Raw genomic sequence first — 16,090 nt, 5'->3', positions numbered from 1 at the left:
AGTCGAGGCGATGCTGGTGGAGGTGTGTTAGAAACAGACCAGTGACAGATTTGTGACTCTGGGTCTGAACGGAGCGATGAAGCTCTTTGGCACACAAACACGTCTCACGCACCTGGTCGCTCTGTCAGCGAACGCAGCCGCCTCCACGCCGCCCGCCCCGCTCTTTTAGACAGACTGGCATTTCCTCCCCAGTGTCCTCGCTGCTGTCGTAACACTGGGTATAAAAAGCCCAGGATCGGGGTTGAGTTCTTCCATTAAAACCCCAGCGAGGTCAAAGGTCAGAGCATCCCAGTTTGGTCCGGACATCTGGGTCTGCTGGGGACATGTAGCCCGAGCGCTCCAGCCTGTCACAGCCTCTTCAGCTGCTCCATCTGACGCTCTTTGAAGTCTGTGCAGTCGCAGCCTCGCGTCCACTACTGTACGAATACCAGAGACGCTACTGGACTTCCAAAACCACATCACAGCCTCCCAGCATGCAGGCCCCAAAGCGAGAGGGACAGAGAGGAGAGTTGTTTTCTCCAGAGCGTTTGATCCATCTCCCGTCAGTGGGTGGGTTCCCAGCAGGACAAAAAATAAATACAATTTATGGACCTTCAGCTTTTTCTCTGCGACGTCCTCCAGTGTGTGTTGGTGTGTGTTGGTGTGTGTGTGTGTGTTCCAGGCGGCTGCATGTTTGTGTGTGCGCCCTCATGTGTTTGGGGGTCACTCCCAGTGTGCTGGCTGATTTATTGAAAGGCCTCGCAGTGATACCAGAATTCCTTTGCGTTAAATGCCTGCTCTGAGAGCTTTTTACTGCCCGGGCGCTTTATGGAGCATGATCACACTCCGCTCGTCTCTCACGTCGCTAAAGATTATTTTTTACGGCTTCTCGTCTTTATTAGAGCGGGGGAGTGTCGGGGGAAGCCAAGGGGGAGAGGGTGGAGGTGGCATGTACGACGCTCAGGAGAAGAAGCCTCTGACAGTGTTTGTTAGTCCAAATTTCTATTTTGTTGTTTTTTGTTTGCAACCTGAAAATCTGAGGGCTCCCATAGGCACATATGATAGAAAGAAATAAGATAAAAAGACGTTAAAACCAGTAAAAGATCTTTAAAATCTAACCTAAAAGAGACAGGCAGCCAATGCTGAGATTTTAAAGTTGGTGTAACGTGGGATCGCTTTCTGGTCCTTGTCAGCATTATTTTGCAGTTATTAACCCTTTCATATTCAGAATATTAATAATTAACACCAATTACCCTTTTTGGAATACAGAATATGCTCATACTCTAGTTTCTAAAAACCTGAAAGTCCTCCCTGGCTTCCTCCTTTTCTAACCTGAATATTTGCTCAGGATGTCTCTATCCAAAGGAACATTCATTTGTGTTGTGGGCATGTTCTGTTTGCAAGGAATATTGGTCTTTTGAGTCCAGGAAGCTGCTGTTGTTGCTGCTGTTGCTATGGCTACACGAAGAAGAAGAAGCGGAAATTACATGCACTGCATCATGATGTTGCCTATGTGTCGCTGTTTTGGTCGAAAAACCATGTAAACAGGAATAACCCTAATTGCTCACACATGTAAACGGGTTATTCCGAATGTTCCAGAAACAAGAATATTGACCTCAACCCAACACCCTGACATTTATAGTCTGGTTTATTTTTCAACACGGTCCATGTCTTTTTGGGTTGTTGCTGCAGCAGGACGTCCTGACATCCAGGTTCTCCCTACCCCTCTTGAATTCAGCTGCCCACTTTTTCAAGAATTCAATGATTCAAGGATTCAAGGAGCTTTATTGTCATTTCACACGAAATTAGTTTCCCCAGTCCCGTTATGAGCCCGCATAACCTAAATAATACACTATATAAATATAAAAATACACTATATGAATATAAAAACAACAGTATAAAAGTATAAACATGGACATTGTCAATAAAAAGGTTTCAACACTGTCAAGTGGAAGCGGTAATATTTACAGCAGTTAGTGCAAATGGAAATGGAAGAGTAGTGTTCACAGTTAATAAAGCTGGAGCATCATCCCTTAATGTATCAACCATGTTGGTGTGAATGTCTAAGGGGGTTAACCCCTTTTTCTGCAGATATTTGATAAAACCACAGAGCCACATTTTATTCATATTCATACAGTGTCTCTGGTTCGACTTTTCAAAGTCCTTAAACACTACAGCATCAGTTAATCTGAAAATAAACCATGCTGTAAGTGTCAGGAAATGTTGGATTTAATGCATGACAAGTTTCATCACTATGGCAGAACTCCTTCCTCGTCAAGCTACGGACTATTCAGCCCTCCCTCGTAAACATAACCAGTGTTTTGTGATCTCCTCTGGAGTTCCAGGCCCACACTTTGGGAACCAATGACTCAGCTAATGATAGAAATATGATTTCCTTTAACATAATCAATGGGCAGATGATATTTCACCATAATAACAAGAAAATGCTACTTCAGATTCTTTGGCAGTAATTTGCCAATTAAAGCTACGAGGAATGAGTCGTGGTTTTCGATCATTCAGATAATCATTTCATAATAACAGAACAGTAAAAATGACCCTCGTGTGGGTTTCTTACGAAAAAATATGGCGTTCATTAGAGATGAGAGAATAAAATCAAGGCATCACAGTATTGGTATTTTTTGTTGAGAAACTTTTTTTCTTTAATTTAATTTAATCCTTCATTTTAGTCTTTGTTTAAAAGCTGAGTGGAAAAAAAGTTGAGTTGTCAGATCCCCTGAATGAATCCTAAAAACTGACTCGCATGTGATGAGCATTTTTGGGGAAAGATGGCTTCTGATATAATCTGTAGATATCATCATCATTATTCAACTTTTTCACTTGGTCCAGGGTTATGGTTAGGATCTGAAAGGCTTTTGCGGTTAAATAACAAAAATAATTCCCTACTTACATAAAAATGTGTTAAATAATACGAGAAGACATCAAGGCCAGATGTCCATGCAGAAACAGGTTCAGCTCCACGACATTCAGAGCTTGAGGTCAACGCAGAGACTTCTGCAAAAATCTGGACAGAACTTAAAAAAAAAAATCAACAAACAATCAAGTTAAGTGTAAACTTAGGTCAAACTAGGATTCATATGTTTATCTGTCCTCCAGCAACTTGGTATGATCATTAAATGAATCTCTGCTGAGCTATAAATGGCAAAAAGTTAGCAAACACCACCTGCTGATTTCTTATCATCTTAAAATTCTCCCTCTACGTTTTCTAAAACTGGACTTTCTTCACTCAACCCCTCAGCTGTTCTGTATCCCCCAGTTTGACTCCAAACACAGAAATAAACATCTGCTTTAAAGTCATCTCTGCATGCCGATGCATAAAATTAAATTTCCACCTCTGGTCCTCATCCTCTGAGCTGAAAACAAACAACTTTTACAGATCCTTTGCTCATACTTCGCTTTTTCTGCCTTCACAACCTGAACGACTGAATTCTTAAACTATACGGATGCAGATGATGGAGATTTGTCCTTAAATAACGTCTCTGGAGGCTGTGAGGGCTGTGCTTTCATCCGTACGCTTTTATCTTCAAATCTTTTCTCTTTTTTGTGCAGTTTTTTGCAGACATGGTGCAGCATGAGTAATGTGTGATATATGTTTTTTGTTTCCTGTGTGTCTCTGTGTTTGCACGTGGACTCTTGTTTGTTTGCAGCGTGTTTATTTATCCATAGTTTTCTGGAGGAAGTCGAGCATGTGCAGCACTTTTATGCTTCGGTTATGCTGCACTGAAGCAAATATGGGGGCTTCTCCTTCCAGACTAATCCGGCGATCAGATTTAATTTGGGATTTTGAGACTCTGGTGCTGTTGATCTTGAATTTGAAGGAGCTTTCATGGATCTGGTCTCTGAGGGGAGCAGAGACTGTGGTTTGAGTTTTCTGCAGCACACAAAGATCTTGATTCCCGGGAGGAAAAAGTCTTCGAACATTTGCAGATGTTTGCACCAAGAGTGAGGTGGTGACAGCGACGGGCATCTTGGTGACAGCTTGGATTTTGTCAGCTTTACTGCGACTCTGACGGGTCTAACTCCACAGAGACGTGACAATAAATAAAAACCCTGGTCTGAATTCCTCCAAAATGAGTAAAATTTGAGATCCATGCGTTTTCTTTATCTCAATCCCTGCTCCTGATGCTGAACATCAGTCGTTATTTAATCTCTTAAATGTGTCTAATGCTCCCAGGGTGACGAACACACTCAGTCAAGGCTGATTTTCAGCTTTATTCCACCACTTGTTGCAATTATCAGAGCTGCATGTTTGCAGACACGGGCAGAGCGCTGCTTTAAACAGGATGGACCAAAACATTGGGTTTGGTTTCAAATCGGATCCATATGAAGATTATTCCGCGCCTCCATCTGTTAGTCGTTCATGTGGAATCGTTTGCTCCGTTCGCTCTGTTTGGGGTGAGTTCACTTGGCCGTACCGCGCTCTCGTTAGCAGTTTTTGGAAGCGGCGCTCGGCGAGGGCCGGATCGTCTGTCACCTGCAGAAATCCCGCCTGAGAAAGGCCAGGCGCTGGATTAACTCCTGGATCCTGAACCGTGTGGTTGTCTGCTAAGACGGCGGACTTAGCAGACAAGTGTTTGATTTCAACAGATGGTCCTCAGGAGTCTGGGATGAAGATCAGTGGTGATGAGGATGATGATGATGAGAAGTAGCTTGTGGCATCTGAAACTTGTGTTGGTGAAAATATGATCCCAGAGGTTTGAACACAGAAGGTCCAGAAGTTAAACAGCAGCTTAAACAGTTTACAGCTCTGTTCAGTTCATCTGCTTTAAAATCAGCGTTTGAGTCAACTCTCTCCTCCTTCCTGGCTGTGTGCCTGTGTTAGAGATGTTTGAATAAATTAGTTAACTTCTGCAGGAGAGTTTAGACAGAGGTGAGCCAAACTAGATCACTGCTACGCTGCAAAAAGTCAAAAAAAGGAAATGTTTTCTGTTTTATTTCTCATAGAAAATGTTTTAAAAGACTTCCTTTAAGCTAGATTCACCTGGAAAAAAAAACAAACAAAATGACCTAATTCAAGATATTACAAGTCAAAATGACACCTGAGCTGCTTTTTACAAGATTAAAAAAAAAAATCTACCAATGGAAAAATGGCTTCTGTCATAAACTGTGACATTTTTCTGGACCTGTCAGGTAAATGTGACACATTCAGTCCAGATACTCCAGGAATTAGACCGAAACACTCTCTTATTTTTGAGATTTTGCAAAGTGGGAAGCTGACAAGCTGTTTTTTCAACACTTGTATTAGCATTAGCTCGTTGCTACGATGTGGATTGTCCACCTGCTGCAGATTTCTCTCCCAAGAAACCCCCGTCCATACTATACCAGGGTTTTGGCCCAGGTCTGATCATACCCCTGTGGCCTGGTCCAAACTAAACCAGGACATAAAACATGAGTTGAACAAAAACAAAATGTACGTAATACATCCAGAATCTGAGAAAACTGACTGCTTCTGACTGATCTGACCAACCATCGGTACCAATTTTCAGTTATTTTTGTGTCTATGTGGGAATAAATATTAATTTGTTTAATTAAAAAAATCTCTATTTATTCTTATTTAACATCTTTATTTCTTAATATATAACCTTGAAATGTTGTGTTCATGTCCAGCATGGAAAATCTCCTACTGTTCCACTCCCTCACAGTCACAAGGATGCGTTTAGGTACCTAAACATGGTACCTTTTGGTTTTACATGAATCGTTACTCCAGAAGGAATTTGGTCGGTACCTACAAAAGTATCCCTTTCAGTACCCATCCCTAATAATAATGATACATTTTATCTAAAAGCACTTTTCTCAGTGCTTAAAGACACTTAACAGAGAGATTTAAAACACAATAAATAAAATAACACAATAAATTAAATAAAAACAACAACTTTAGGATCTGGATGAGCTTTTTTAACACTGTAGTGTCTTGGGATGGATTCCTTTCACATTTGAAAGGGTACGCTACAAATACCCGGTACCTGGCAATCGGTTTCGGCACTTAGCGGTACCAATTTTTAGTACTTTTGTGTGCCTATGTGGTAAAAAAATATCAACTTGTTTCATAATAAATGTGAATTCTTTTCATTTTAACATATTTATTCTTCACTATATAACCTTATAATGCTGTGTTCATGTCCAGCATGGAAAATCACCTACTCTTCCACAGTCTTACAGTCACAAAGATGCATTTAGGTACCTAAACATGGTACCTTTTGATTTTACCTGAATTGGTACTCAGTACTTCTGACAGAATTCGGTCAGTAACTATAAAAGTACCTAATTCGGTACCCATCCCTAGTAGTGTCTGAGAACATGTCAAATAGCAGAGTAACGGCACATGTGAAAGACAGTCACTATAACTGCCAGTCAGTAAAAGTTCATGGTTTGCACTGATGTCCACAGATCTTTAATCAGTAAAAACTGGAACGAAAAAAATAATCATTTAGCCTTCGGCTCAAATCATCACATCCACACAGATTCACAACATATTTCACAACTTGTTCTTATCCTCTAAGTACATAAACACAATATGAGACAATGTCTACTGTGTTGCCTACTGACCAACAGTTAGAGACAAAAAGGACAAGATAAAAGCTCCTTCCAGGACTCGTCATCTCTGTCTCCATAGACTGAGCTGCTGCCTGTAGCTCAGCTTCCCGGCCAAAGACGTCACGGCATTAGGCACAAACTTTATCAACACAGTAACAAAATAAAACAGATTTGAATTTTGGAAATAACATTTACTAAATTAACAACTTCCCTTTAAAGCTTGCATAGAGGGGTGTACAAAAAGGAATCTTGTTAAATAAAATATTTTTTTTCTTGTAGCTTCAAGTGTTGCCATGGCAACCAGCAGCCTCTTTCCTTCTTGTCACCTCCTGGTCTCAGGCTGTTTCCTGCTCAATCCTCTGTCCTCTCCAAATAAAGACATAAAAATCAATTAAACACTCACAGCTTTCACCCCAAGGAAAAAAAAAACAATAAAAAAATTATTCTTTGTAATTATTTGTTTGTTTTTGGAGCATGAAAATCAGAAAAAAACTACCCAATCAGGTTTATTTCATTTTATTTCAAGATATTTTCAAAACGTGCTCTACTTAACAGTTGAGCAACACTTTAACTATAAAAATAAGGAAAACAAAGACGAAGAATTGCAACTACTTGATCCAAACTAAGTCAGAAATCAGAATTCAGACTAAAAGTCACAGTTTTTGGTTCAGTCCTGCAACTTTTTGCATGATGCAAACAGTCAAAATTAAAGTTTTTCCTCTTTAAGCTGAAGATGTATCATGACGGCTCTGTTTGTTTTGTCCTTATCTGAAGTTTTAGACTTTGAATTCATTGAATCAAGTTGTTTTTAAAGTCTTAAATGTCAGGTACAGATCTCACCTGAGCCTCAGTGACCTTAAAGCTTTCAATATTTAATTTTTCCAGTTGTTTTGCAGTCAGACGATTGTGATGTCACCAGAGATCAGAGGTCTCAGTTTGTGTCTCTTTATGCTCCTAACTTAAACTTTATGACCTGCTTTCTCCACTTTTATTTTGGCGGGGCCTTTCACAGGCTCACATCAGATAAGACCCGCCCCTGTAAAGCTAATCAACCAATCAGGGAGGGAGAAAGTTTCAGGATTTAAGTTTTATTTTCAGAGCAGCGTGGAGTCTCTGTTCATGTCTCTAAGAAACGCTCTCTGTCTCCAAAACTTCATCAGAGTAATTCCACAGCGAGTGGATTATTAATGTCACGGTGGAGCAGGTCACCCTCTGATAATTACACTCAGCCCGTGATAAATTATGTCTCATTGCTGCAGGTAATTAGTCTGAAAATGGTTCCAGTTCTGGATCCAGAGCCAGGACTGGACGTGAGTAATGCTGAGAGCCGCTCACACGAGAAAGGAGCTGTTTGTCCTGCAGCTTTCATCTGAGAATAAAAAGGGTTGTTCAGTTTGAAACGTGGTTCAGACGCAGGTGAGTGCTGTCACACACTGAATCTGACGCACTGTGTGTGTGTGAGTGTGTGAGTGTGTGAGTGTGTGTTCAGCCATCCTGGTTCTGTGTGGAAGCAGAGGAGTGTGATTAAGTGGTGCGGAGTCTTGCTGCGATGTGGGTCTCTGCGCTCGAAAAGGCAGAAACACGCCAGTGCTGCTGGGAAATCTAATCCCCTCCAAAAAAAAGACGTTTTTGAACAAGTTTATCATCGACAGAAGCTTTGGTTTGATAAAATAAAACTCAATATTTGTGGCAAGAATGTGCCACTCCAGCCCTCATCCCAGCATGCTTTGCTCTGTCAAACCCTTTTGGTGTCTCGTAGACGTCAAACAGAACGTCAGGCGGTCTGTTTGGTGAGGTTTAGGCACAGAAACGACGTGTTTGAGTTCAGGAAAAACAGAGCGGCACACTCCAGTCTGCTTCATGAGATGAGAGCCTTGTGTCATTTTGTGACTCCGTTTTCTGTGGATTACTTGGTGTCATATTTCTGTAAACAATCTCAACCAGCATCAGAAAATTACAGGAGGAAGCACAAATAACTCCAGATCATCTGAGTCCCTGAGGCTGCAGCTGGTGCACGGTGAAGCTCGAGGTTTTCTAGTTCCCAGGTCGTCAAATTTTCACGTTTGGTCAGGTTCCTGTTTGTGTATTCATTTGACAAAAATGAGTTTTTGGCTCATATCATCTCCAGATGCTGACCATCTCTGGTGAAATCGCTTAAATCTTTAGCTAAAAGGATCATGCTCTTTCTGCCCTATAGGACAACAGCCTATGTCAAGAGGATGACTAAGGCCATTTTCTTTCTAGCTTTAGTCAAAATTTTGGATTATTTAGGATAAAATGTGTGACTTGGGCAATTTAACAAGCTTTCATGATGGCGGCTGCTCCAAGAAGAAACCGAAACTTAAGTACAGAAGAATCTGTAAACATGATTCCTGAATCAGTTTCTACTGGTGAGTGTTCAGGTTCACTATCATAAAGGCTAGGGGATAATGTTGTAAAGTAAGTTAGTCTAAATCTCACAAGTTATAGTTTAGCTACACTTAGCTACTTCTAGCTAGCTAGCTATCCCTGGCTAGCCCGTTTATTTATGTAACCAAACATAAATGAGCACAAGGCGATAATACTCCTTCAACAGTTCTTCAACAAGATGATTTTTTTTAGTTATTTATTTTTTATGTAGAATAATCTAGCCAGGTAACTACGATTAGCTGCTAGAACAAAATATTTCAACCTTAGTGCTGAAAATTCACTAAGAGCTGAGTCTGAGACCTTCTGGCTCATTCTACCCCTGAGGACAAAGAGGAAAAGGCTCAGCTTAAGGGCCTGGACGCATGAGGTTTTTATGCTTTTTAACACCCCACACAGCGTCTGTTGGTGTTCATTCTCAAACTGTAGGGGGCGGTGTATCACAAACATACTAGAGTACTAAACGAGAGTAGAAGAAGTTTGCCTTTTGTTTACAACATAACATATCTGTCCCTGAGATTTTTCCAGGTTCTTTTAATGAATTTCTGTTCTCTGCTGAGAGAGGCCGCAATTTTATGCCATGAGTTATTTATCACTCAGTTATCTTGGTGATCTCTGTGTGATGAGTCATACAGATGCCTGTGTTTCTGCACTTCCACCACTAGGAGATCCTGTTCTTCCGCCATCTCTGTCCGGCAGGTTAGAAACTCGGGCTGAACGATTTTGGAAAATAATCTAATTTCTTTTTTTTTTTTTGACCAATTTATGTGTTATTTATTTATTTTTAATTATTTTTATTTTATATTGTTTTTATTTATTTATTTATTTATTTATTTATTTATTTATTTATTATTATTATTATTATTATTATTATTATTATTATTATTGTTATTGTTATTATTATTATTATTATATTTTGGGGGGGGGGGGGGGGGGGGCATCTTTTGCATTTTTTCTAAAACAATTAATAAAATCATTCTATATCATCCAATAGTATGAAGGCCAGGCCTACATGTTATGAAGAAATTAAATTGACTGAAGGTTTGTCTACATGAAACTTTTTTAAAATTTTATTTTTATAGATTGCAGACTCTGCGATTTGAAAATTGCACTTTTCATGTGAAAGGGACCATGCGAGGAGGTGTAGGTGCGAAAAAAGACGTCATTCGTCAGACCCTGTGGAGGTGTCAAGCATGAAATAGTCTTCAGTGTTCCTTTAAGAGATGAGTCTTCAGACATCTCTTACAGTAGAAATTGACTCTGTGGATTGTATAGAGTTAGGTAAATCATTCACCATTTGGGAACAACAGAGGAGAAGAGTCCGGCTAGAGATTTGGAGCCACGCTGGGCTGGGAGCACCAGGCGTCTTTCACAAGTAGAGCGTAGTGGGCCATAAGGAGTGTAGACATGGATGAAGGACCCCAGGCAGGCAGGAGCTGTTCCTGTTAATGTTTTGTAAGCCCGAAGAAGAGCTTTGAATTTGATTGGTTGAGGTTGTTTACGTTTTGAGTCCCACAGTGTTCTCTGCATGTCAAGTTTTCTGTTTCCAAAAACTGAAAAAATGACTGAGGCCATTGTTTTAGTGGGGTGATGATAAGGTAGGTCTTGGCTTGGAGGGTTGGTCGTTTTCGTCTCCTGCTTGAACCCAAACGTCCGCTCTGATTCGTCGTCTCAAACCAAACCTTTCTTAAATGTAACTGACCTGCAGCCCTTTCACAACGTTCATGTCTGAAAGGATTCCTGGCAAACAGAAAACCCCAAAACTGAAGCAGGGTACCTCGTGGATTTGTCTGAAATACGGGAAGCAACATTATAGCTCCATCATGAGCTTTGTTGCTTCACTCTCGCCCCTGAACGCACTTTATAAATCAACACTGAAGCTCCTGTGGCTGAAGTGAAGCCGATTTCTGCGCCCAGGCTCCAGCGTTTTACACTAAATGTGCTCAGGGGGGAGCAGGCGGTTTCAGAGAGGAGGGATACCCAGGGTTTGGAGAAAGAGAGAAATCTGTGCAGGCAAACACTGAAACTGTGAAAAAGTGATTTCGACTTTTATTTTGTGTTGAGCTGCAGAAGTCAACACATTTTATTAGACCTCTTGAGGCCTTTGGAGTGTGTTTCTGATTAAAAAATTACACGCATGATGTTGAGAAATGTAAAAAAAACTCAGATGGAAATAGAAGAAAAAGAAACCACAAAAGAAAAAACAAAAGAAAGAGAAAGTTTTTTCCCGTCTCTTTGGTGGTCTCCAGCCGGGTCTCTCTGGATCTTGAACCTAGTGCAAAACACAACAGGGGGGGAAATGAGTAAGGGGTTGTTGAAGGGGGGCAGTGGGGTGAGTTTTGGGTGGGGGGTCTGTGGATGGAGGAAGGAGGAGGAGGAGGAGGAGGGGGTTGCACCGCCAGAGTCCCACAATTCATCATCCTCTGGCTCCGACAGCAGCTGTCTGGACAGATCGGTGGTGGGGAGCCGAGAGGGGGGATTGATGGCCGGCGAGACTCTGTGACCTCCATCATCCCCCCGAGAGAGGAGAGAGTGTGTGAGTGTGTGCGCGTGTGTGTGAGTGTGTGTGTGTAGGAGAGAAACAGAGAGTAATCATCGCCCGTCATCCCTCCCATCCTGTTAAAGACGTCAAGTTTGGACGTTAAGTTGAATCCAGAACGTCTCTATATGAGGGCGACACGTCAGATCAGACATGACAGATGATTTGTTTTTCTTTCCTCCCCCTCCCTCTCTCCCCCTCCTCCCTCCCCCTCTCTCTTTCTCTCCTTTTTTCAGGACTACCTTCAAGGTGACTGCAGCAAAGCGACCCAGAAGCTGGGCTGGAAGCCGAGGGTGACTTTTGAGGTAAGAGCCGTACACCTGGTGGGTTTGGTCCACGTGGTTTGGGAGATTTTTCCGTCTGGGTGCAGACATGAGGGTTTTTAACTCGAACAGAAAAACAAATGTGAGAAATTTAGTGGTAAAAGTACAAAAAAAGAGACTCAGAAGTGGGAGAAGAAGCTGCAGAGGATGAGACGTCACCTGTTTGAAGATGATGCTGGAGGAAAAATGAGGCTTGGAGACTTTTTTTTTCAATAAGGGATGAGTTTAACCTGTTTTGTATCAGTCATTTTCTACTGACAATAAAATTTTTAACGCTTCTAATGTAACTTTTTTCCTCATATATGCTAATAGACAACTTAGACAAAGATTCTACTTAAAAAATAGTTTCCTGTCACATGACATCATCTGTTTCCTGCTCCTTCTGGTAGAATTCATGGAGGATGCAAAATTTTTTCAATTTTCTTCAATTTCTTATGATTTTTCCCCCAAACATATTAACAATTATTTAATCATTCAAGTCTCTACAGTCACCCTCTCCCAAAAAATTGTACCTGGGATAAATATTATTTTTCTTCATGGGCTTACAAAAGTTGCAGGTGGGCACATAGCTAGGCACTAACCAAAGGAAAACACAGCCTGCAGGATTGATCATGATTTACTTTTTAGATACAGTTTTCTTCCTACAACCCTCCCACAAAACTTTTAATTTATGACAATATTATTATTTTTTTATAACTTTTTTAAAATTATTTTTTTATTATTATTTCTATTTAATTATTAGGTGACCCTGTGACAAGCCGTGTGACCACTTGCAACAATTGTTGCCAGTCATAAAAATGATATTATCCTTAAAAACAAAATAAAAAATGAAAAAAATAAATACATAACATGATTCAGACTCAGCTAATACAATTATTTGCCTTACAACTCTGAAAAAATTAGGCATAAGCCAGCTAACCCTTTAACTTCCACTTTTTAAATGAAAGGGATATAAAGTCTGTTTAATATTTATTTTTTATTTATTTAAAAAAAGAAAAAAGAAAATTTTAAAAAAGTTTAATTTGTATTTTTTCATATTTTTATAGCTTTAAGATCAGAAAAAAAAAACCAACAGAAAAATTATTTCAACATCAACATTCCCTCAGATTCAGCAACTCAAAAAATGCTCTACCACACGGCTGAGTGACAAATTAAAGGGTTAAAGAGAGGATCCATGGAGAGCAGCAAAATTATTTTATTAGAGTAGTTTTTAAGAGGATTTTTTAACAAACATATTTAATACAAATAACAGCATTATCAAATCAAATATCTGCTTTCATTTCTCACGTTAACCTGATGTAAACCTGCTGAATGTAAAAGAAAACATTGTTTTGCAAAAGCGTAGAATTAAAAAAACAGTTCAAACAAAAGAAAAAGAGAGTTGTGTGAATATTTCATCTCATATTGGAAGTATGCACAGTTCAGAATCACACACACACACATTATCAGCTGCTTAGACGGTGATATATCCCCTCCACAAACAGGGTCCAGACTTCAATATCAGCTTTATTCTTTCTGTATCACCTCTCAGATTCCTCAAATTTGATCTAACAGTTGTTTGAAGCCAAAGTTGAAGTCCCAGCTTCAAAAACGTGCAGAAAAATCTCAAAACGTTGAATAAAAACAGATTTTCTGATCAAAGATGAAACAGTCGAAGCAGATTTCATGGACAAACTTGCAGAAAATCTCACACCTGTTGATCCTGCATTTTACGTTTATTAAAAGTGAAATCTCGGCTGAATTATGTTCACGTGTGTTACTGAAAGAGGAAACCTGTCCCCTCTTAAAGCATCTTATTTATTATTAGTGACAGATCAAGAGTTTTGTCCCTGAAAAGCACCCGTATCTGAGCATCCAAAGTCTGGAAAAGTTCAAAAATTGTGTGAAATTCTGTCAAATAATCTCCAGGGAGAGCCGTGGCTGTCATTGAAGATTATCTCAGTATCTTTGTGATGGTTTTGTCCTTTAATCAGACTGAAATAGATTAAAGCTGGCATCTGGACAGACTTGAATTAAAAGTTAAAACGTTCAAATAAAGACATAAAAATTAACGAGCCTTATTTGCTTTTCTTTGGGTTGTTTCCCATCTTTTATCTTTTATTCCCACAAACGTCTCAGAGTGACTCTCCCTTCCTCTCCTTTCTCTTTCTCCCTGGGATGAAACGCTGACCTCTGACCTCTCCGTCCCTCTGCAGGAGCTGGTGAAGGAGATGGTGATCGCCGACCTCGAGCTGATGAAGAACAACCCCAACGCCTGAGTCTGGATGGGTGCGAGCCGGGCCCTCAGAGCAGCATTCACACTCCTTCCTCTCTGACCACTGAGCGCCTCGGTGGAGGGAACATGATGTTTTTTTATGACTTTTACAAAAAGATGAAGTGATTGCGTCCTTTGTTTTTCTGCTTCTGAATGAGCTGAGGATGAAACTTTGACTGCCTATGTGTTGTATTTTCAGCTTCCTGACATTTTGTTTTTGTTTTGTAATCCTGCTGCATTTTTTTTTTATTTTGAATCTGATCATGTTATAATTTATGTCAAATGAAGGGTTTATTTATGTTTTTTTCTTTTGGATTGGGTGATTATTCTTTCTCACAGAGGATGAAGCTGCAGAAAATGTAAATTAAATTAAAAAAAGGAGAGATTTTATCTTCTGAATAAGAAATAAAAATGAGAAGATGTGAAGAAATGATGAATTTGGTACAATAAAAACTGAGCTTTGTAAACGCTCTCCTGTGGTTTTTACTCATCCTGATGCTCAGATGAAGACTTGGAGTTTACACCTTGCTGATTATTTTCTACAGCTTGTGTTTTTTTTGTTTTCAGGTCTCAGTTTGTGATTCTCCTCCAGGTTTTAGCTGCAGGTATGTCTCCCAGTGTGTGTGTGTGTGTGTGTGTGTGTGTGTTTGCACCATCAGGGTTGCCCAGGTTGCACAGAGGTCGATGGGCTCAGTCTTTCCCCCTTTTTCTCTCTGTCCTCTTGACTTTCCAGGGTTTTTATTGGCGAGCACACTGCGTTCTTTTATCCGGACAGGAAGCACGTTTTTCCCCGGGCCCGGAGTCCCAGAGTCCCGCTCTCAAGCGCCTGTGTGCGCGCGCAGACTGAGAGAGGAGAGTCTGGACCTGGACCTGCTCTGGTCCACATGATCTCTGGGTCATTTCTTACACTATAATCCCGACTTTAGTCCTAAAATTTTCATCCTTGATTTTCTACTTTATATTTAAACACGTTAACAACTTAATTTATTTTGTAATCACGTGACTTTGCATCACTTTGCATTGAAGTTACGCCTAACTGGCGCCAAAACTTAAAATAAACCACACAAAACAACACATCTTTAACTTGAACTCATATGTTTTGCAAATTATACCTTCATTTAAATGAAAATCTTGTATCAAAAATTTATTTTTACGGCATATTTTACTCTATTTGACCTCATTTCTACGTCGTTACGTTGATAATTTAATGAATAACGTTAGAAATAATTTTTTTTTACCGATTAATTAGGCCAGTTTAAAGTCTGTTTTGACACACAAGGAGAAAAAGAATCAGCAAAAAAGTTGTTTGGATATTTTTTTTTTTTTTTTGCCACATTTAATAACTGTCTCACAGTTTTATTTAATCTTTAATTGGGATTAAATCGTCCTGATCTTTAAATTTTGTTAAATCGACTTTGTATTAAAACGTCAAACGCCACTTTAAAGATTTTAAATCCAATTCATATATAAGAAAAACATACAGAAAGTATGAAAACTTGAAGTCAGCATGTTGTAGAATCAGTATTTTCCGATTTTGGATGGTTGAAGGATAATTATCAACATTTATTGACGTAACTTCGCATTTTTTTCCCCCTAAAAACGTAATATTTAAAATAAAAGCTTCCACATATCAAATGAAATGCACCTAAAGTGAGGGATACTGCAGGAGGACACTTCCAAACGTCACTCTAATAAAAGCAGGCCTGGTTCTAATCTCCCTTCTCTTGTATTAGGACGTTGAGCGGTTTGACTTTGAGCTCCTACGGAGGCCCGCAGGTCTCAGTGCGCGCTGTGAGCAGGGTGGGATCTCCTCGGTGTGTTTTCTGGGACAACACCTTCAGGACATTAGAGTCTCTCTCTGATCGTCTTGGACAGCGCTGCGTCTGTGCGCGCTCCCAATCAGAACCAGATGTTGCTCTGAGGCTGTTTATGCCTCTGGACACACACACACACATTCACACACACACTTTCATACACACACACTGTGAGCCTCACAGGTGCACCGAGTCCAGCCCATAACAACAATTAGAGACAGGT

At 40.0% G+C, this 16,090-nt stretch overlaps 1 protein-coding gene across 1 annotated transcript in view; it reads left to right on the top strand.

The window, feature by feature from the left end:
• gmds (GDP-mannose 4,6-dehydratase) overlaps positions 1–14,501 on the top strand; it is a 248,588-nt gene extending 234,087 nt beyond the window's left edge. Inside the window, exons 10-11 of the mRNA XM_074668218.1 lie at positions 11,713–11,781; positions 13,995–14,501. Of these exons, the coding sequence (XP_074524319.1) occupies positions 11,713–11,781; positions 13,995–14,057 (132 nt within the window). The 3' untranslated portion in view covers positions 14,058–14,501. The remainder of the gene's footprint in view (positions 1–11,712; positions 11,782–13,994) is intronic.
• The last annotated feature ends 1,589 nt before the right edge of the window (positions 14,502–16,090 follow it).

Source organism: Halichoeres trimaculatus, unplaced genomic scaffold (genome assembly GCF_033239565.1).
Source record: "Halichoeres trimaculatus isolate MK-OKI-2021-1 unplaced genomic scaffold, fHalTri1.1 fHalTri1_scaffold_4, whole genome shotgun sequence".
In the NCBI taxonomy this organism is placed as follows: domain Eukaryota; kingdom Metazoa; phylum Chordata; class Actinopteri; order Labriformes; family Labridae; genus Halichoeres; species Halichoeres trimaculatus.
This window is presented reverse-complemented; position numbering and strand designations above follow the sequence as displayed.